At 38.7% G+C, this 22,281-nt stretch overlaps 2 protein-coding genes across 3 annotated transcripts in view; both read right to left on the reverse strand.

The window, feature by feature from the left end:
• Positions 1 to 781: 781 nt before the first annotated feature.
• Positions 782 to 6,990, reverse strand: LOC134744065 (neuronal acetylcholine receptor subunit alpha-4-like). Of its 2 annotated transcripts, XM_063677732.1 has the most exons (7): positions 6,909 to 6,990; positions 4,670 to 4,857; positions 3,939 to 4,103; positions 3,155 to 3,301; positions 2,360 to 2,601; positions 2,045 to 2,252; positions 782 to 1,557 (listed from the first exon to the last, which is right to left on the reverse strand). In XM_063677732.1, exons 1-7 carry the CDS (start codon positions 6,946 to 6,948, stop codon positions 1,447 to 1,449), a joined length of 1,101 nt encoding a protein of 366 aa, XP_063533802.1. In that variant the 5' UTR covers positions 6,949 to 6,990; the 3' UTR covers positions 782 to 1,446. The 2 variants fall into 2 exon arrangements, with proteins under 2 accessions (XP_063533802.1, XP_063533810.1); XM_063677740.1 differs by lacking the exon at positions 6,909 to 6,990 and having other exon boundaries at positions 783 to 1,557; positions 4,518 to 4,810.
• Positions 6,991 to 13,065: 6,075 nt separating this feature from the next.
• Positions 13,066 to 22,281, reverse strand: part of LOC134740726 (DNA-binding protein D-ETS-6-like) — a 39,687-nt gene continuing 30,471 nt past the window's right edge. The window contains exons 4-6 of the mRNA XM_063673351.1: positions 16,735 to 16,850; positions 15,873 to 16,019; positions 13,066 to 13,766 (exon numbers count right to left, since the gene is read on the reverse strand). Of these exons, the coding sequence (XP_063529421.1) occupies positions 13,563 to 13,766; positions 15,873 to 16,019; positions 16,735 to 16,850 (467 nt within the window). The 3' untranslated portion in view covers positions 13,066 to 13,562. The remainder of the gene's footprint in view (positions 13,767 to 15,872; positions 16,020 to 16,734; positions 16,851 to 22,281) is intronic.

Raw genomic sequence — 22,281 nt, forward strand, 5'->3', positions numbered from 1 at the left:
TTTCTTTTAATGTAGTAATTTTTTTTTGTATATTAGGGGTCATCCATTAATTACAACACACGTTTAGGGGGAGGGAGGGGGTTAAGAAAATGTGACATGTTGTGACAAGGGGGAGGGGGGGTCACAAACTTTGTGACGTCACTTTAACTTATTTAAATTATCTTATTCGCTGTACAGTTAAATAAGAAGTTTTTGAAACGATAATCGTTTTTATTCGTTTAATTTTGTTTCCAAATCAGTTTTGGGTTGTAAAATTACTAATATTTCTTTTGTCCAAAATATTTTGTTAAAATATTAATAATACTTATGTAATTTGCCGATTTCGTTGAAAAAATGTGATGTCACACTAGGGAATAGACTACGCGGCAATAATTTCCTAACTGTGACAGGTGACAGCTTAACAAATAGTGGCATGTCTCTATATTTAGATGAATTAGATGTTAGCAAATAGGTACTTTTAAACGCGAATTGTATAGATTTACAGTTATTATTTGGAAAAGTATTCCAGCGTGGCAGCTACTTTTGGCGCGTTGTTTCATCCGGTATACTATTGACGCTGGCTGTACTTATAAATGTTAGTCTGTAAGGAATCTATGGATGGACATTCGATGCCTGAGAGTAAATTACAATTGATTTTAATTGGAATAGAACATTTTTGATGAATTTCTATCTAGATTTTCCCAAAATGTCACATAGGTACATATTAAGTATCCTTATATTGCACGTTTAACCATGGCAAATAAAAACAAAACACATAGGTAGGTGTTTTAATTACAATTAGTTTATTGTTCTTTTTACTAAATTAAAATCAACTATTCAAAAATATTTTATGCTATAATATGACTGTTTTACCAAGATTTGGAAACACATTTCCTGACAGTTTTTATTTATGTAGTTCGATTCAGAATGGAGTAAACCGTTTCACTATTGATATTCACCACAGAATAAGTTATTAGTTCTACCGTTCAGAAAGGACATTTCCTACAAAACCGAAGTTTGACAACGATTCAGGGTCGAATCCTGCTGTCCCTTTCTAATGTATGGCACTATCCCTTTCGGCTATTTAGGGTTGTCAAAATTCAAGTCGTCATTATCTTATCTGTGGTCGTGCACGCAAAGGGACGTCAAGTTGTGCCTACCCCGATAATTGCTCGGAGTTCGGAGCAATGCTGAGCCGAGCGGACCCAAATTTACCCGAAAGGAGGAGTGTCCCCCTACTGTAATCACCTTTAACCTTTTGAAGGCCGGGTCTGTCATCATGAATCTTGTCAGACTGTACGAAGATATTGGGATTTAGCCGCGCGCGTTAGTTGACGACTGATGTCGGATGGTTAAATAAATATTGTCAAGTTTCAAAGTTTCAAGTTGGAAAGGAAACGAGCGTCCACAGCCTATAACTGTTAGAAAATACTTAGTCGTAATCGTCATGGTGTACTTGTGACTGTGCTATAGCGCAACGCAAACAAGAATGAGCAATGTCAGCGCGAGCGCTGCGCGCAGCACGTTGTCGAGGAGCTGCGCTGCTGCCGCCCAGGACGCGGAAGTGCTGTCGCCGTCCTGTATACAGAGAAATTAGATAGATATAATACTCTTTATTGCACACTCCAGTAGAAGATAAAGCTTTAGGAAAACAATTGATCAAAGATAGACGCAGACAACAGGCGGTCTTATCGCTAAAGAATGATCCCTTCCAGATAACCTTAGGCTAGCGGAAACTATTGATGTCTATCTTTTATGTTTTCTACAATACTACTACTAAACCATTGCAGTTTGAACTTGCATATTTTTAATGACATAATTGCACCAACTCCATCCGTCCGTCATCACCAGCACGGGAAACTGAGAAAGGTACCTACGTAATTTACCTGCGGTGAAATGGCTACGGTCCACGCGGACACTGCTAGTTAGCTCAGCAGCGCGCGCAGCTGTGGCGGCGGCGGGCGCTGCACCCGCGCCAGGCGCAAGCGCGCAACACGCCATGACGCCAGCCAGCATTGAGGATTTGAGGCTTGAGAGATGTATATTGTATGTACCCATAACTTACTTGCGGTGAAGTGGCGACAATCCACGCGGGCGCTTTGCTCAGCAGCGCGCGCAGCTGTGGCGGTGGCGGGCGCTGCACCCGCGCCAGTCGCGCCAACATTGCGGCGACAGCACAGCACGCACCAGCTGCGCCCAGCACGCCCGCCATGCACAACAGTGTACGCGGACATGTGGCCGAGCCTGGAAAGCGTAGCAGCGCTGAGGTCAACCTGTAAATCAAGTCCAAATAGCATCATAATATAAATGTACCTACTTATATAACTTGAAGATAAAATATAAATTCTACAGTTTAGAAGAATGGATACTCGCAACTTACCAAAGCGCAGCAGTAAATGCTGCGCAGGCACACAGCGAATGTCTCTGCTGCGGCGGCAGAACCACGGCCGTAAGCAGCACCAAAGCAGCCGCCATCAGCACGGCTCCACTGGCTAGAGCGTGGGCTGCCGCGCGCCGTCGAAGAACGACGTTCCAGGAGATCACAGGCTTCGAGCCCAGGGCGGCTTTTTCGGCGACCACGGCTTCGATCATCCAAGTACCAGACTCCCACACTGTTGCGTACTGAAAGTTAATGTTTACAGAGGTTAATTATTATTTGTAGAACCAGGGAACAAATGAGACTATTTTTTAATACATTTTTGAACCTTTGTCCGCCAAAAACTTCAACTGACGCGCGACAACCTTCGTGAATTTCGACAAGTTTCACGGAGACGCGCCGCTCACGATAAGCGTGGAGTTCAAAGGGTTAATCCTTATACTATAGTATATAAATTGTAAACTGAAATAAATGTCATATATTAAAGAAAGAAAAGTAAGGCTTGGTCAATTTTTCCCTTATTAGTAAAAAAATATGACATTATTTTTAATTTATTTGTTGAACTAAGAAACACTGCCAATTTCATGCCACATGGGTCTTTTGATGGCCATGTATAATTCTCTGTGTATTTCTGTTTTTACAATATGTGTTCTGCTATGTACCTACTCTTTCTGTAAAAATGGGGAGATTGAAAAATGTGACAGTCGGCTGACATCGGCACGTATACTCGTACCTCAACAGTTGAAGTTATGTGTTCCTCTTGTCAAATAAACCAGCTGATAAACATTTGTTTTTTACCCTAAAATCATCTATGCCCAAAGCAATTTCTTCCGCCGTATGTTCTCTTGAGCCGAAAGTGAAGACAGCGGATTGCTGGTCTCTCGGCCAATCTATCAAATCAATTGCTAGCGGTACAGCCACGTTGAGACGCTGAATCCATAGCACCTGAAAGGAAAAAAAACATTAATTAGTCGCAGGGTAACCATGAAGATGTATTTTAGACACGAAAACAAAAAGATCCGATCAGACCTAGGTACTGTGGCTTTGCATTATTATTGCCATAAAAAGTAGACAGTGCTGAGTAATAGTACGATATAAAAGTTGTAAAAAAAAAAACAGATTTAACCCGAAATAAATGTAATATACGAAGGAAAAAATTTAAAAGCCTCCAGTGTCCAGAGCTGGAATCGAACCAGCGTCCCCCGTTGGATTTAATTCGGTTTATAGTTTGAATAGTAGTTGTGTCTACTTGAAAAAAAAAAAACACAAATTAAAGTATTTTCATAGAAATTAATTTAATTTGTTCTTAGAGTAAAGAGACATAATTTTGTGTTGTGATGATACACCCGTCGCCGTTCGCGCCAGCCACTAATTTAAGAAGTTCCACGTCTAGACGCCACCATAGACCTTTGTGAGAAATTACAAGAAATATCTTCCAAGTATTGACTCCACAGGTGTGAAAGTGTGAAGACGAATATCTATGTGAAAAATTACTTGGCGTAACTTAGTCTGATGTTATGTTATGTCCACTCCCGCCACGCCAATACTTGTAGAAAAGTTTGTGAAAAATTACGTGGCTTACCTTAGAGTCTGAAGTGAGCCTTGCGCGCACCGAGCCGTCAGCGCCCCCGCCCGCCGCTCCATTAAGCAGTTCTACGTCTGGGCGCCAAAGACGCTCGGCCGGCACCAAGACGGACTTGCACTCCAACTCGGTCTCGTTCCATGCTAGCCGCGGATCTTGCCAGCTCTGTAAAATAATTAATATTCGGTAGTGTGCCTCTTATTTATTTCTCTGGAATGTTTAATAATTATTATGCTACGTGTAACATACACAACTAACCTACAGTATTTTAATTGTACTATATAGGTAACTACATAGTGTTCTTCGATGGACTCAAATTTAGTAAATAATAGATTATTCAGTATAAATTATTCAGTTGTTTATGGATTTGCTAAGGGTCCGCTCTGTATGAATCGACTATGCTAAGCTTTGTTTTCAATCAACATACCTAAGAAGGGTAAGTATAATTTCTCTGCATTCTGCGAAGTTATGCTTGGACACCCAGCTTTGCTCGGAAGTCCACAGGTGTCTCAGGCCCGGCAGGCCCCATGTACTGCGTACGCTAGCATCAGCTTGTCCAGTTAGACAAGTTGTACTAACCAGCCGTAGGTCTGCCAGCAGGCGCACTACAACCGCCCCTTCGTCCACGGAGGCGTGGCGGACGTCCATCGCCGCCCGGACGGCCACAGGCGTCGGAGATGCCATGTACTGCGCATGCTAACAGCTTGTCCATTTAGACAAGTTGTACTAACCAGTCGTAGGTCTGCCAGCAGGCGCACTACAACCGCCCCTTCGTCCACGGAGGCGTGCCGAACGTCCAACGCCGCCCGGACGGCCACAGGCGTCGCAGGCGCCATGTACTGCGCATATTCGGCAAACAGCGTGTCCAAGGTGATGCTTACGGCCGACACATTGTTGCACGCTGCAGATGCTCTGCTCACTGAAAGATAATACAGTACTTACAGAATATATAAATAATTTGGTAACACAATAGGAAAGTTTGCCATTTTAATTACAATTTAATTGTAGGTACATACATACCAATGTTTATAGAAATAGTCTAATAGGGGTGTGAATTCCACTGATATGATAAATGCCTCCCGTGACGGACTAGATTAGTTGTTATTTCCGCATATTAGTTTGCACAGCGATAAGAATTTGTTATGTGTATTAAGTGTTTACGATATGCCAGGACCTTACTATACCTATACTTCGGACACCCTCTCATTTAATAGCGATAAAAAAAACACATAGGTACATAGGTGTTTTAATTACAATTCGTTTATTATTCTTTTTACTAAATTAAAATCAACTATTCAAAAGTATACTTCGGACACCCTCTCATTTAATAGCGATTAAAACAACACATAGGTACATAGGTGTTTTAATTACAATTCGTTTATTGTTCTTTTTACTAAATTAAAATCAACTATTCAAAAATATTTTATGCTAAAATTAAATATGACTGTTTTACCAAGATTTGGAAACAAATTTCCTGACAGTTTTCATTTAGGCAGTTCGATTCAGAATGGAGTAAACCGTTTCACTATTGATAATCACCTTGAACCTTTTGAAGGCCACGTCATTATACTTACTGTCAAGTTTCAAAAAGAAAGTTGGAAAGGAAACGAGCGTCCATCCATAGCCTACAAGTTATAGGCTATAACTATTACACTGCACATATTGCGGATTTTATTGATTCACACGTCTTTATGTAGATTAGTTAATATTCAGAACTTACAACACGTTCTCGGCGCTCGAAAACCGAAATTTAATATCTGCCTCTCTAATATCGATTTTTGTCTTTTTGGGCTCATCAACTTAAGGATTCTTGGCGTTCAAATGGTTAGTAAGTCTATTTAGAACTAGAACTTTTTTGTCCAATTGACTAATAACAACGTTTATACAACGTTTAATCGATTTTATCAGCATTAATATTTTACGACCGGTCTGGCCTAATGGGTAGTGACCCTGCCTGTGAAGCCGATGGTCCTGGGTTCGAATCCCGGTAAGGGCATTTATTTGTGTGATGAGCACAGATATTTGTTCCTGAGTCTTGGGTGTTTTCTATGTATTTATGTATTTGTATATTATATATATCGTTGTCTAAGTACCCACAACACAAGCCTTCTTGAGCTTACCGTGGGACTTAGTCAATCTGTGTAAGAATGTCCTATAATATTTATTTATTATTATTATTATTATAATATGTAAAAAATTTGGCAGGAAAATTTTGTAAAAAAGCTGTCTGTTTTCTTATCATTGTGTGTTTATGAGTCTGTAAGTTACTCGAAATAAAAATGTTTTTTTTTTATTTATCATAGAAAACCTTACAATATTGTCAAAAGAAGCAGCCCTTTTTTCAACAGTACTTTTGCTCGGAAATGTAAATATGTGACATTTTCAACCAAAAGGTTGAAACATTGTCGCTTGTCAATAAGGTTGATTTCAAATTGAAGTTATATGGAAATAGCGCCTTATTGACAACCGACAATAAGTACCCTTTTGATTGAGAATGGCACATATTATCAAAGATATCAAATTGCCACGTCGTTCAAACACTGATGCACACACAACACAAATACACAACTTCACACGAGACTCCCATGATCCGGCCCAGTGTCACGTTTATGAATAAAACGAAACAATAATGTCAAAACTGTGCTTTCCTTTCAGTCTTAGCACAGCATTTCCTGCGGTGGAACTGCCATTCAAAATCGGTTAGCGCGCCATGTTGTTTGTTTACAGAACTCATGAAATCGCCGCGTTTGCGAAGGGTTGTTCAAGCGCCACGTTTAAGAAACACTGCCAAGGCTTACAGAGTTAACAATCGGACCAAGGCTCCTCTGTACAGACTTCGCAATAACAGTGTGTAAGTGTCAGCATTGTCAAATTCCTATGAAAATATGTATTTTTCATGGCATTTCCACACTTTGTCACGTCAAAGTCGGTGCAGAGTTAGCTTGATCAGACTGTATGCAGGCAGGTTACCGTGCACGGCAGCCAGCAGCAGTAGGAGCCGCGACACCATCTTGTAACACGCACTGTGCACTGCGGGCTGTGCCAGCTCGCGACCGCACGCAGGCCTCGACAACCTTTGGCAACTTTTTAAAAATAAAACCGTCATCAAGTCATCATACAGGGTGAAATTGTTATCTCTGACCATGCTGAGTGGTGGATATAGTGATTATGTAGGTAATATTGAACAACTTTTACTATGGAGCCAACCCTGAAATCGCAAAAAAAAACCCCTCAGATTTTGGCCAGAGATAACAATTTCACCCTGTATAATTATATTTATTGTTAACCTATTGTCTGTGTAGGTATAATAAGGATCCTGGCCGAATTTTTAGTAATCTTTTGCCATTTTTTCGGAAAACGAGTTTTTCTGCTCTATACAGCAAAAACGAGGTTTGTATTACCCATGATTTTTTAACAAAACACATATATGAAAGGTGCATAAAGGATGACTCACGTTAGACCGGTATGCAGCAATAAGTCCGATCTTATAGTAAAATTTGTTCAGTATGACCAGATTTCATATTTCAGTAGGAATAAAGTTTACTCCGCTGGGTATGGTTTAATAAAGGGGACGTAAAGCTGAAAATAAGAAGGGGATAAAGACATGGCGCGCCGCGCGAAACTTGCGACGGAAGAAATGGCTATCGCGAAATTTTTTACCTTTTATCCAATTAGTTTGAAAATATACTTCTACATATAAAATAAAATGTTGTCGACGTGCGCCCGCACAGGCGCGTGGGCGCTATCGCCCAGCTTCCGCCCGGCGCGACAAGGCCGCGGCCCGCGGGCGCGCCTCCTATCAGACCCCTCAGTATTTTTACTAAAGCTCCTATTTTTAATCATTTACATTATTTTAAGTTTATGTTAGGGAGGTAGCACACGGCAACATTGTGTAGTTCAGCGATTCAGTAGCGTTACCGACGCGATTCAGTATCGATACAGTCGCCAATAGGGGATATTACTGCAATGTTCTGCTACCAGAGTGCACCACTAGCCTTTTAAGTAAACCATAGAATAACTTATACATACTGTACCTTTAACAGGTTTTTGACAAGTTTTCAGATTATAAAATATGACATCGATGCATCAAGGCGGTTTGTTTACAGAGGGCCTAACGGGAAACGCGAATCCAAAATTTCGCTATCTACCTCTTCATCGCTCGAATATGCAAGTGACAGAGATGTTAGATAACGAAATTTCGATTTTCTCGTTTCGCGATAGACCCTCAGATTGTGGTAGTGGCGCCCTCTGAGCAGAGTTTGGCATAATATTCCCTATTACTATCGCGCTACTGAATCGCTGCAAAAAGTCTTCGTGTGTTATAAAGTTGCGTTGTTTGGTAAAAATCGATTCAAAAGCAACAGAAAAAAGAACAGATAAAAGTGTAAGCACCATTATCGTTTGTCTCGTTTAAGATTGTTGTTTTTGCTCTAGGCTTGTGTAGTATTTACATGTACTCGTTTCTTCCCAGAACGTGCAGAATGTGGAATGAGTTGCCTCCTGAGGTATTTCCTTTGTGCTATGACATGGGATTCTTCAAGAAGCGGGTATTTCGGGCTCTCAAGGGTCGGCAATGCTTAAGTGGCTCCTGTGATGCTTACGTCCATGGGCGACGATGACTGCTTCCCATCAGGCGGCTCGTCTGCTCGTTTGCTATCACATAAAATAAAAAAAACTAAAGTCAAAAAGACGCAATTCCCTCCACTGTACTAGACCGAACTATTCCCTAATGATTCTGCTCTTAGTACACTACACGCGAAACGGAACGGGAGCAAGGAGTGACCCTGACAGCAAACCGATCCAAGTAATCCTACGCGCGGCCCTCGGCTAATATGAGCACATAGTCGTCACTCCGTTGCAACTGCACGGTAGTAAGCGATACAACAAATTTTGAAAAGTAGTACTTTACAAAACGTCCGCAAAAACCGTTCCGTTACATTATTATGCTTAGTTTGTCTCGGTGAGTAATAGTAATTGTACTAAATGTACTAAAAAACCATACTAGTATATTTGTGAGATTGTACTAGTTTGGAGCAATCTTTTCAGTGAACGAGCACGCACAACTCTATTTTGCTCTGTACGCATTCATCGAGGTTTATACATACTTACAATATCCAATGGACACTAATAACCAAAAAGGGGAGATGTAAACGCGTAGTTATATGGTAAGGAACTTTATTGCGATAATTATGTACACTGGATATAACTTTTTAAACTGTCTAAAAATAAAATAAAATATTATACCGGCGTTAACAAATCCCCAAAACCGAATGCCTAAAAGCAAAGTTAAAACTTTGTACTTTTTGTCCTAAAATGTCAAGGTGCCGAAATTGCACCATAAACAGTCATCAAGAAAAAAATACGTATTTATCACAATTGCGAATACACATGTACAATATACAATAAGTATTTTACGTATCTGAATATGCCTCCTAGGTTTGAACTCCATCTATTTATATCTATATGTGTCAGCTGTTCGCATAAAAAAACCGCAAATCGATCTACAGGTTAGCCGTTTGGGACACACATACTAGAGGTCAAAACGTTCCTAAAAAAATCCCTTAGGAGGGAAGTGCTGAAACATTATTTTTTTGTATAATATTGAAAAAAAAAAACTGAATGAAATTATTTTCAAAATTGCTTTCTTGGGGTTAGATATGAAGATATCATTTATGGTATATTTTACAACACAAAATCAGCCATATCTTATCGGAGAAGCCCAAACTTAGTATGTTTCAAATTTCTTTTTGTTTAAATAAAATAAAGGCTGAAATGTAATGATGTGGTATAATTTTAGAATCGCCTCAAAAAGCCCTTTCGTATGATACCACACACGATAGGGTTAAAAAAAATCTATACAAAAAAAAAAAATGATTCCGCACTCCCCTCCTAAGGGAATTTTTTTTAGGAACGCGGGTCAAAAAATTTGTTTTGAGCTCTAGTTTGCGTGTGCCAAACGGCTAACCTGTATATCGATTTGCGGTTTTTCTTTGAAATTGGGCTTGTACGGCTGCCACTATATGTATATATTGGCAGTTCTATTTACCTTAGTATTGCTATCTAGGGCTCTAGGCCAATTCGAACGTACACTGTCGTTCAAATATCGTGCATTTCGCTCATACTTGTCCGTACATGTATTGGCGCGGGCGAGACGCACGATAACTAAATAATATGATTAAAAATATAATTATAATGTTAAATTACGTTCGAATTGGTCTGATAGATAGTAATGGGGCTCACTGACTATCAGTCCGCCGGACGATATCGGCCTGTCAGTTGTTCGTCGGAACTGTCAAATGTTCTAACTTGTTCTAACTGACAGGCCGATATGGTCCGGCGGACTGATAGTCAGTGGGCCCCTTAAGTAGGTGCATTTTGATACTGATTTCAGTTCTATACAGGGGGTCTGGAAAAGTGACAATACACAAAAAGCTAATCGACATAGATATTACAGGTTAAGTTTATAATTTTAATCTGTAGACATTATTGAAAAAAAAAATGCGAAGGTGTCTTGGCAATATAATACAGAACTACAATACTAATCAAATACTACAAAAATAATTAACTTAGTCACTACTAACAATACTCTTAGCAAGAACACTTTTAACATGTAAAACAAATTATAAATCTAATAAAAACAATTATTTTATTAAAATATACCATACTAGAAACCAACCATAGGAAAATCAACTAGAAACCGGGTAACATTGTCAGAAAGTATGAAAACGGATTATATCGCGTATATTGAATTTATAATACATCCCGACGTTTCGAACTCTTTACAGCGTAAAATTTTAATTTTAGTATGTGGGTATTTTTGCATTTTGTAATTTTTCCTCAGTCACCCGTTGACCACGAACGCTGTAAAGAGTTCGAAACGTCGGGATGTATTATAAATTCAATATACGCGATATAATCCGTTTTCATAGTTTTATTTCATGAGTAACTATCGCGGTAACCGAAGACAATATTATTGTCAGAAAGCTTAATTATAATAAAAAACCGGCCAAGTGCGAGTCATACTCGCGCATGAAGGGTTCCGTACCATTACGTAAAAAACGGCAAAAAAAATCATGTTTGTTGTATGGGAGCCCCACTTAAATATTAATTTTATTCTGTTTTTAGTATTTGTTGTTATAGCAGCAACAAAAATTTCAACTGTCTAGCTGTCTCGGTTCATGAGATACATACAGCCTGGTGACAGACAGACAGACGGACGGACAGCGGGGTAATCGGGCCCCGTTTTTACCCTTTGGGTACGGAACCCTAAAAATGATTGATTGTACCGTGTAAAGTCTCAGATAAATTGCACAGCAGATGTAGATACTCTGTACGGCTCCGTACATTATGCGGTTACTAGATTTGTCAAAAGTAATGTTCAAAACTCCCTTGAGTCTACTACTACTCCTCAAAAGGTGACGTGAAGGTCAACGTTGAGACGTCAAGAAATGCATTGAAAATTCTAGTGTTAAATATTCAATTCTATAATACTATATTTTCACCTCAGCAGCTCGAACAAGCCTACTTTCGTCACTCCCTGGAGTGAGGAAAGTGCGACTTTCCTCACTCCAGGGAGTGAAACAATGTAGCTTTTTAATTTAGTGAAGGCCATGAACTTCATACTTTTATTACATTTTTTTTATGGTATGGTACGGTACGGTACGGTACGGTCCGGTCCGGTCCGGTCCGGTCCGGTACGGTACGGTCAGGTCCGGTCCGGTACGGTACGGTACGGTCCGGTCCGGTACGGTACGGTCAGGTCCGGTCCGGTCCGGTCCGGTCCGGTCCGGTCCGGTCTCGTCTCGTCTCGTATCGTATCTTATCGTATCATACATATTATAATACTTTTTTTTGTTTATTCTGTGTAATTCGAAATACATTTTAACCTTTAATATGTTCTCACTACTGAGGTGAAAAATTATGTGTGCAACACGAGAGCAAAGTTATTTTACATCTCGTGTTTTTGAGTCCCTCGCTACGCTCAAGATTCTACCTTAGAATCACTCGCTTCGCTCGTGATTCAATTATAGATTCTTTCGCTTTCTCGGGACTCAAAATAAACACTCGCAAGAAAAACCAACTTTCCTCTCTTGTTGCACAAATAACTATTGTTAAATTAATTAGGTAAACATAAATATAAACGTTGTCAACGTTGAAAATTATTACAAGCACTGGATTTAAAATAAAAACTAAATTAGCAATTAGGTTGCAAAAATAAATTAATTGCTATAAAAAAACATAATTCGATGTCCTAAACCAAAACCTAGTACGCGCTAAGTATTAACCGCTCTAGAAAATCATAATCTCAAGAATACCTACGCTGGAGTTTTGTTTTAGGGCAGGCGTATCGTACTAACTATAATCTACTTTTATTCATATTAATGCTAATGCTAACTTTACAAGCTAGTTCTCCTATATCATAAATTACAAATAAAAATGCATTTTTAAGAAAGTTATCGCCTAACTCGCGGCTAGAGCTAGACGTGGCTGGGATTTAGAATTAGGCTAGGTTAGTGAGGTAGCTAGTATAATTGACAATTCATATATACAATACAGACATATGTACTTGTAACATAAAACTTGTAATTATTATTATATTGTCTTTTACAAGTTGTAAAGCTGATAGCCATCATTATTTCCTTAAATGAACATTAGAGTAATTCCAATGTGGGGATTAGGTTTTGTCTACCTTTCGTGCCGAATTATGGCCTCTATAACGATTCATTTTTAGATGGATTAGGTGTCAAGTAAAATATTTGTAGATATTTTTTGGAAGTTTAACAAATTAGTTCATTTAGAAATGTTACATTTAAGTTTTAAAAATACGGTAAAAACGGTTCTCAAAGAACAAGATATTTTTTTTAATTAAGCCCAACCTAAAGAGACTTAAAGGAACAGGTATTTGTATACCTATTATATTTTATTTATCACGGTATCACAATGTCATCGCGATTGTATTAACTACCGTTACTATTTTTAGGTTCAAATGTTAAGTATGTATACCTACATAATAGATAATAGGTAATTACTAGTAACATATCCACCGAATTACGGCACTACAAAGAAAAGAAACAGAAAAACCCATGCCATTAGGCCATTTAGTCCGCCATTTGTACATTATTTTTATGTTTTGTGTAATAAAGTTAAAATAAATAAATAAAAACACTTATCCGTACCTATATGCCTTTAGCGCTGAGTAGTTTGTCTTACTAAAAAAATAGGTGATACAAATTAACAACAGTCAAGAAAGCTGCTCACAAATAAACGTCCTCTTCAAATAGTATTAAGATTTCAAATTTCCGACGGGCAACATTCTTATATAATTATATTCATACATATTTACCATGATTCATTCAATTCAGAATGAGCATCAACTGATGCAATTGATTTTACGTTAATCGAAAGATTTAAAAGGCTTTCACTAACCTTCTGGATCACAACCGTTTTCAGCCACCAACACGCTTGTCTCCACGATCTTAGTAATAACGGTTAACACAACATATACTTAGGTATACAAATAAGATACGAAACATGATTTGCACGAATGTCGCACATGTATGTACTTTTCCACTTTTGTGCAATAAACTCATTTTTCAAGTAGACGTGAACAGATAACTTTACAGCCTAGTGCGGCGGTAAATGGGGCACTTGCGCGTGTGAGGCGTGCGGCGCGGATGGCGCCTGTGGCGTTTGTGGCGTCTGTGGCACCTGTGGCGCCTGGTCGAGCCGCGGCGCCAGATACGGCCACGGCGCGTCGGGCGTCTGCGCCTGGCATGCTGCCGCTAGCCCTCGCCAGCAGAACTTGTAGGCGTATCGCTTGCCGTGAACCTAAGTAATTAAAATATACTGTTAAAGCATGATTTTATTTTCTTTATGGAGCGAGAAGAGGTGACAGACAGTAACTTTCGCATTTATAATATTAGAAGGAATAACCAAATTTTATCCAAATAGGTACAGGATTTATGAATTATTTACGACTGAGAATTCTTGTCATTACTTACTGTGACGTCTATTCTAAAACTGGAAATATAATAGTACGATTTAAATTAAAACCGCCCGATCAAATAGAAACTCATATTGTTAAATAAACTCAGTTATCTTATTCAAGCCTTATTCATTAGCATCTTCTGCTTAATATTTAAATTATGTGTCACTAATATATAATAAAATAATTTGATTTGTTCCCAAACTTGTTCATAGATGGCAGCACCAGTCTCTCTCGCTACAACGTAAATCCGTAAGGAGTTCGTGTAGGAGGTGCAAGCGCGCACTGCTTGCCCTTAGAGCTGGTCAAAGACCCCTAGTCTTACTAAGATGGCATATAGTCGAGAAATTCGGACGGGCACCGCCGTGGCGGGGTGGCCTAGGGGTTCATGGCGTTAGCCGCGATAGCTAAAGACGCCGGTTCGAATCCGGCCTTCACCACTGGAGGGCTTCGTCACTTTTTCTTTAATATATGACATCTATTACAGTTTATATGTTTCACTAATTAAATCAAAACAAAATATACAAAATGATTATTTTGTTCTGCTATAATTGCCGCCAACTAACATATAAAGAAACACTTATAAAAACTCGCACCAAGAGACCGCGTTGAATTTCAAACTGCACTCACTTATTAGCACAAATCAAATAGTGTGGACATGAAAAAGATACCTTTTATTAACATACATACCAAATTTCAGGTCTGTTGCATAGATTTCGAGGTTAGTCCTAATCCGATTGTGCTATATGCAAATGAGTTCGTTTTATTTGACGTTATAAATGTTATAATTTACAAATGGAGTGGAGGGTGTAATAACTGTCCTAAGCTGAAATGACATAAGTTCTTTTGAACTTCGAGGGACATAAGACATTCTATAAATTAAGCCAGGCTACGGAGGCGGAGTTTAAAATTGGGAGGGACGCGCTAAAACCTGCCGTTGTCATAAAAGCTAATTAATTATCAACGAGACGCAACTTTGTTTATTTTCGATCGTTCAGTTCACAGACGCCCTAAAAATAAAGACAAAAGACAAATGTCTCTCATCTTAATGAGAGTAAAAAAACAGGACGTTTGAAATCATTCGGGTTTTTATTGACACGGTACGTGATAAAGAAACAAAATGAACAAATGTATTTAGGATTCCTAATAAATTGTTCATTCAAAGACGTCTCGAGATCAAACGCAAAGTATCAAAATGAAACGTGCATGTGTTTTGCTGACTGTACATACATAAGTTAGTTAAACTGGTGGCTCTGTGAGCTGTAGACCTTCCGAGCATAGCTTATAATTGAATAAATGTATGACTCCGCCATTTTGAAAAAAGTCCAATAACTTAATCGACAAAAAATATCTACATAATCATAGAACCTGTTCACAAAATTTCACGGGAATCGATTGAGAATTGCGATCTGTAGAGGAGAAAAACCGGACATACGAAAGACGACAGCATTTTTGCTCAAGCTGAAACAAGATTCGCTGATGCTCGGTCAATAAGCATCGATCGATTTATTAATTTCACCTTACTCATGATCATCATCATCATCATCCTCCTAGCGTTTGTCCCGTACTATGACGGGGTCCGCTTTCCTACTTTTTTCCTTCCACTTCGCTCTATCCTGCGGGCGCAGCATGGTTCCATTTTTATCGCCTGTCACTATGCCCGTCACTTTCGCACTTACATACTTGTTAGAACGTGACAGGCATGGTGACAAGCGATAAAAATGCGACCGTGCTGCGCCGCCTGGACATCGATTTCCGCTAACCGCGTTAAATCTTTGGCGATGACATTACGCCAGCGCTACCGCTGCCTTGGTTTGCCCCTTACTCATGATGTTCTTGGCTATTCTGCTTGCGGCGGCCCCAGCGTCAGGCTACCTCATCGTATTGTTGATGTTGGGCAATCCTGTATATTTATACTTTACTATTGTAAGACTGCCCATGATCCTCACCTTGCTCATGATGTTCTTGTCGTAGTAGTAGCGCAGAGCCCTCGACAGCTTGTCGTAGTTCATGGACGGCTTCTGCTTGCGCCGGCCCCAGCGGCGGGCTACCTCGTCCGGGTCGCTCAGGCGGAACTCGCCCTCGGTTGGAGAACCCTGCACGGCAATACAATATCACAGAATAAATAATAGTACTAGGTATAGAAGGTTCACTCTCTAACAAAACGCGTCTATTACGACAGATATGACCGCAAGGTGGCGCAAGCGCGAGCAGGCGTCCGTTCCGTAGCGGTGCGCGGCAACTAATATGGCTAGACACCAAAATTGGTGTGGGCCGCATGTACTTGTAGCGAAGCGACGAAATCGCGGAGTGAGCCACGCCTGACAATACTAATGTTAAACCACAGTTTTAGACATATTTTTCAAGCATCTTAAAAAATCTAACATATTTTATGTCGATGCCTAGACAAAATGTTTTACTTAATATTTTTTGACGCAAGTTTTCGCGCCGCATTATCCAGTTTCGATCATACTACGTATCGAAACCATACTTTACGTTTGTGAAATGCGAATTTCGATAACTAGCATTACCTACATGCTAACGAACTTGAGCACGTAGCCCAGCTACGCGCCCTTTGCTACGTCGTAGCAGGGCTACACAACACATTGATTGACTCCTCAAGCAATGTGTATTTTAGGCGCTATCTACCTATCTATTATTAGGAGAATTAAAGTGATTAGTTTCTTAAATTTTTAAATTTATAATTTTTTTTGTTTCTGAAATAAGATGTGATTTTATTTTGTGCGCCCTACATTTTTCCGTTCTAAAGAGGACATCAGGCCTTACAAAGATAATGTATATGTAGCTCACCTCCCAGCAGATTCCTGGTGCGCCCTGCGCCAGCTCGTCCAAGAGGAACTGCCAGAGTTGCACTTGTCCGCCCGCAGGAGCCCCGCTGCCGCGACAACTCAGGGACGCGTACGGATCTAAAACAATAACATAAGTAATTAGTGAGTGCCAATTATTGTTACTCACGCAACGCAGACATTTACTTGTATATATATACAGATGTGTACAGATGTATTCATACGCTATCATTAGAATCCTGATGACCGAATTTTTAGTCATCTAAGTCATCTTATTGCATTTTTTTCTACAATCATTATTTCTGCTCTATACACCACAACAAAAATCGGCCAAGTTCGAGTCGGACTCGTGCACGAAGAGTTCCGTACTATTGCGCAAAAAACGGCAAAAAAATCACGTTTGTTGTATGGGAGCCCCACTTAAATACTTATTTTATTCTGTTTTTAGCATTTGTTGTTATAGCGGTAACAGAAATACATCATCTGTGAAAATTTCAACTGTCTAGCTATTACAGTTCATGAGTGGTGACAGACAGACGTACAGTGGAGTCTTAGTAATAGGGTCCCGTTTTTACCCTTTGGGTACGGAACCCTAACAAGGTTTGATTGAACCCCCGATTTTTGACCACCAAACACATATGAAAGGTTAACGAAAGCATGTATGTAATTTGTAATACAAGTGGAAGTTCCATTGTAATAAAAGAAGTAGAAAAGAGGCTTCCACTTGTAGAGGTACTAAAAGTTAGCTTACGAGTTTACTTTAAACGGCCTCCGTGTTTTAAGACCTAGGTCGCAAAACACACACTTTCAAACTGTATATATGTAAAAACGATAAGTAAAACCGTGGTTTTTTTGTGTCTGTACTTATGTATTTGACAGTGATGGGTAGTTGGGTTGATAAAACCAAACAAGTCACCATTTAGGCTTCACAGAAAAATAAAAAGTTATAAGATGCATTACACAGCGTCGTGTGTGGCACAAATATCAGCTCAGCTCCCTTGATGATAGTTACTCAGATGCATTTGACCGGGTCTTTGGTTTTTGGTTTTTATATGGTCTTTATTTCAAATTAAATCAAGCACTAACAAATCACGAATATAAAATTACTTTCTCAGGCTAAACACTTATGGCATATATTTTTGGATATATTTGTTCAACATGAAATATTTATTATAAAGGTATTTCATTAGTAGTAGGTTTACTTACAGCATGACACTTTATTACTTAGGGATCAATTTATGCACTATCAACTTTAACTATTAATTTGACGGGGTCTAATAATGTTAAAAAGTTCAATATTTCAGCTTCAAAAAGATATACCATGGTAGAGGTGGTGTAAGCGGCGGTCGCCGGCGCTAAGCCACAGCATGGTGCCACCATCACACGAGCGGATCAATGTTGTTTAACCGTGATAAACACACAAAGTAACACAATGTCTTTTAAAACACTCACACATACACATTCAAATTAACACACTTTATTGATGATTGCAAAAACAATTAACCATTATTTTCACACTGAACACAATATGAAAAAGAAAATCTCAAAATAGAAAGGTATTTTAATTTAGTGGCTTAATGTATATGAAAGTAAATTAAATGTAAGTTAAGACTTTAAGAGTCATAACATCAATATGTAGACTTAAAATTTCGGAAAGATACAGTTAATGGTAATTATAGTGCCGTTAGCAAACAAAACCACTTTAAAAAAAAATTTTTCTTTAAATGAGAATTGAATTTTCCGACCGGATGTGCACACGGCGGGACCGGAAGCCGCGAAGTGACGGAAACGGAAACGGAAGCGCCGCCCCCGCCCGCCCATGAGGCAGATAAAGAAGCCCACTCGTGTGCTAATGAGACCATTAAAACGCGGTTATGGATACGACGAAGTGCCTTCGCGAAAAAGAATAAGTCCTTTATGTTAATCGGAGCAACTAAAAAGTTAATCGCTGCCAAGCTGTAGAGACACTTAATGTAACGTTGTGTAGGTTGTAATAAGCTATAAGTAGTCAGTTTTTTTAGATGAGAAATTGCCCCCAGTGTCCCCAGTTTTTCATACACATTTTGGGTGTCAGTTTTGTAATGGTCCATACAAAACATATGTGAAAATGCGTTACAAAACTTTCATTTTTTTGGGGACATTTTTTTTTTCTTTTTAAATCGATAGTCCTCGTGATTCTGAGTAGACATAACCCAAAAGTTGATGGATTTTCGATAAAAAGTAAATGGTACACTTTTAAGTGAAAATGCCCAACTACTAAATGTTCAACTTCAAACTAAAGACGGAAAAAAGGTATTCGACGCATTTAATAAAACATAATGCATGCGACATCGGTAAGTAGTGGTAATCCCGCTAATCCCGTAGATCCCGGGGTCCCGGTGTGCAGAAATTCCGCGTTATTTGATGGCCTCCCGTAGTGAGGCTTACTCAATCTTCATCACAAGTGTGGAAAATGTAGGGAAAACACAAATTATGTAATCAATTCAACCGCGGAGAGACGGGTGAATATCCTGCATCGGATTTTTTTTAAAGCGAAATTGCGACTCATCTAATTTAATGATTTTGATAGTACAGTCAATATAAAATAAATAATGATTGCCTAAGTGACCAAATATATTTAGCACCTGTGTTATCATAAGTATCTAGGACGAAGGATGTATTGTGATATTTTTTGGCCACTTTGGCTGCCACGATTTATATGACGCAGATTGCACAGGCCACAGTCATCATGAGATACTACATCTGTACTACATAATATGTATACAGGTTACTCATGTTGAGGTTATTGAAAATTATTGAAAGTCATAATGTAATGATTGTCATATTATCATTAGTCATAATTCCGAAACCGTTAACTTTTCAGGATTTTCCTCGGGTTATCCTATAGATAGGTTAGGTTAGGTTTGTTTTATGGCAATCCTGAAAAGTTACGCGTTTCTGAGAAAAACCAAATTATGACTAATGATAATATGACAATCATTACATTATGACTTTCAATAATTATGTAAAAAAATAGAGACCCACTCAAGTTTCATATATGTAGGTATTTTTACTACTCTTACTTCTTGGCATTATAGAGAATCCTTTGAACTCTAAACATCTGTGACTTTCTTAAGCAAGAAACGTAGCCAGGAAAACTGGTGTGTATTTTGACTGTAGGTAATCGCAATGAAGCACCAAGGGTCTAGATCAGATTTATAATAAACTAGCGACCCGCCCCGGCTTCGCACGGGTGCGATGTATTGTATACTATTTGTACTACATATAAACCTTCCTCTTCAATCACTCTATCTAATGTAAAAAAAACCGCATCAAAATTGCGCAGTTTTAAAGATCTAAGCATCCATAGGAACAGACAGACAGCAGGAAGCGAATTTGTTTTATACTATGTAGTAATAATAAATAAATAAATATTATGGGACGTTCTTACACAAATTGACTAAGTCCCACGGTAAGCCCAAGGAGGCTTGTGTTATGGGTACTCAGACAAAAATACATAGAAAACCACACACACATACTCACACACATGACTCAGAAACAGATATCTGTGCTCATCACACAAATAAATGCCCTTACCGGGATTCGAACCCAGGACCATCGACTTCACAGGCAGGGTCACTACCCACTAGACTAGACCGGTCGTCTATAAACTCCGTTTATTTATAAACTCCGAATGGCGCTCCCATGAATCAGCGGCATGCATTATGCATGCGGGGGCAATATTGGGGCTTCGCTGTCGGGGTCCCGGCCCCGGGGCTCAGAGGTCACGTAATCTGTGGCCTAGGGGCGCGAACTGTAGAGACGGCGATTGTCTTTTGTTTGTTGCGTTAGTGGTCTTTCGGAATTGAATTAATGACGTTATGTAAAAACAGCAATATTTTTTTTCGAAACTGCATGCTATTAATTTTGATGATATCAATAAATCTATATGATAAGTATACTTAGTTTAAGTTATCTTGTTTTCTGAAAATAGCAATTTTAACACAAAAAAAAATTTAATAACAGATACTATTTACCAAAACTACTCGTGGTATTCCTAAAGTATTTAAATATACTTAAATACTTACCTATAGCCAGCACAAAAGTTTTAATAACATTTTCATCACTTACTATTTTCTGTTTTACATTAACTATTAACAGTTTTCCTTTTTAAATATTATTGTACGTTCTGTAAGTTTGTCTATCTAATTCGAATTTTCCATTTTACTCTAAGGTTAGCTGGAAGAGATCCGATCTCGCCTTTGTACCAAAATTTATATGAATTTCATGTTTTGTACAATAAAGTAATTTACTACTACTACTACTATGAAGAGTAAGTATGATTCATCTGTAGAAAGAAACATCCACCCAACCTCGAAATTTCTTCTGGAAATTTAAAAGTTTATTCATTATTCAAAAAAATAAAGTCATTAAAAAACGAACTTATTCGGGTTATTAACATTATGGTTAATTTGACCTGACGAAATATTTCGATGCCTTTATAAATAAATTACAAACAGCTCAACTGCTGGATTCTGTTCAATCGACGATATATCACGTACGTGACCAAACCGAAAAAAAAAACTATAATTGAGCTGGGGATTTTATTAAAGTAGATAAGCAGACAGACAGAAATATGGTGACCGACGGTTCCGAGAAAATGTTTAGAACGGATTTGGCAATGGCGGCGCGAGTCACGAGAGAAAGCGGGTAAGGTTACCTATTGTGTTAAAATTATGTAAGTCTTAACTGAGTATTAGTTATGAAATAAAACTATGAAAACGGATTATATCGCGTATATTGAATTTATAATACATCCCAACGTTTCGAACCCTTTACAGCGTTCGTGGTCAACGGGTGACTGAGGAAAAATTACAAAGTGCAAAAATACCCACATACTAAAATAATGAACAATCATAGACTATAAACTTTAAGGCTGGTTGTACATGCAAAATCGGTTCATAAGGCTAGTTATACACTACAATTATTTTCAAGTAAAGAGATATATATATATATATATATACCTACGCGATAAAAACTACGCCGGCTCCCACCCTACACCACGGACCCGAGAAGATTTAATTCCCTCCTAAATTGTAGGAGGGTATCCCAATATGGGACCGGCAACAAAATATTGGGATATCCTCCTACAATTTAGGAGGGAATTAAATCTTCTCGGGTCCGTGGTGTAGGGTTGGAGCCGGCGTAGTTTTTATCGCGTATATATATATATATATCTTTACTTAAATTAAATTAAAAAAAAAGACCAGTTATTCAATAATATTTTCGAAAAATCCATTTTAAAATTGAGATGATTTTGCTCTAACTAATAAAACTTGCAATAACTTCAAACGCCTCTTTTCTTTGATATATTTTTTCTTTTGTGAATTTATCTAAGAGGAAAGTTTAAGTTCCGACCCATCAACCTGTCATTTAATAGCTCAGATAGCTGCCTCTCTAGCGAGGGGCGCGTTTCTGGTATAACTCGTATCTAGAGATCCGTCAAGTATAATTCCCCGCTCCGTCTTATCTTTTAAGCCATATCTTATGGTAAGCAGGCGGGGCAGGCGCC

The sequence above is a fragment of the Cydia strobilella genome, chromosome 1, assembly GCF_947568885.1.
Source record: "Cydia strobilella chromosome 1, ilCydStro3.1, whole genome shotgun sequence".
Lineage (NCBI taxonomy): Eukaryota > Metazoa > Arthropoda > Insecta > Lepidoptera > Tortricidae > Cydia > Cydia strobilella.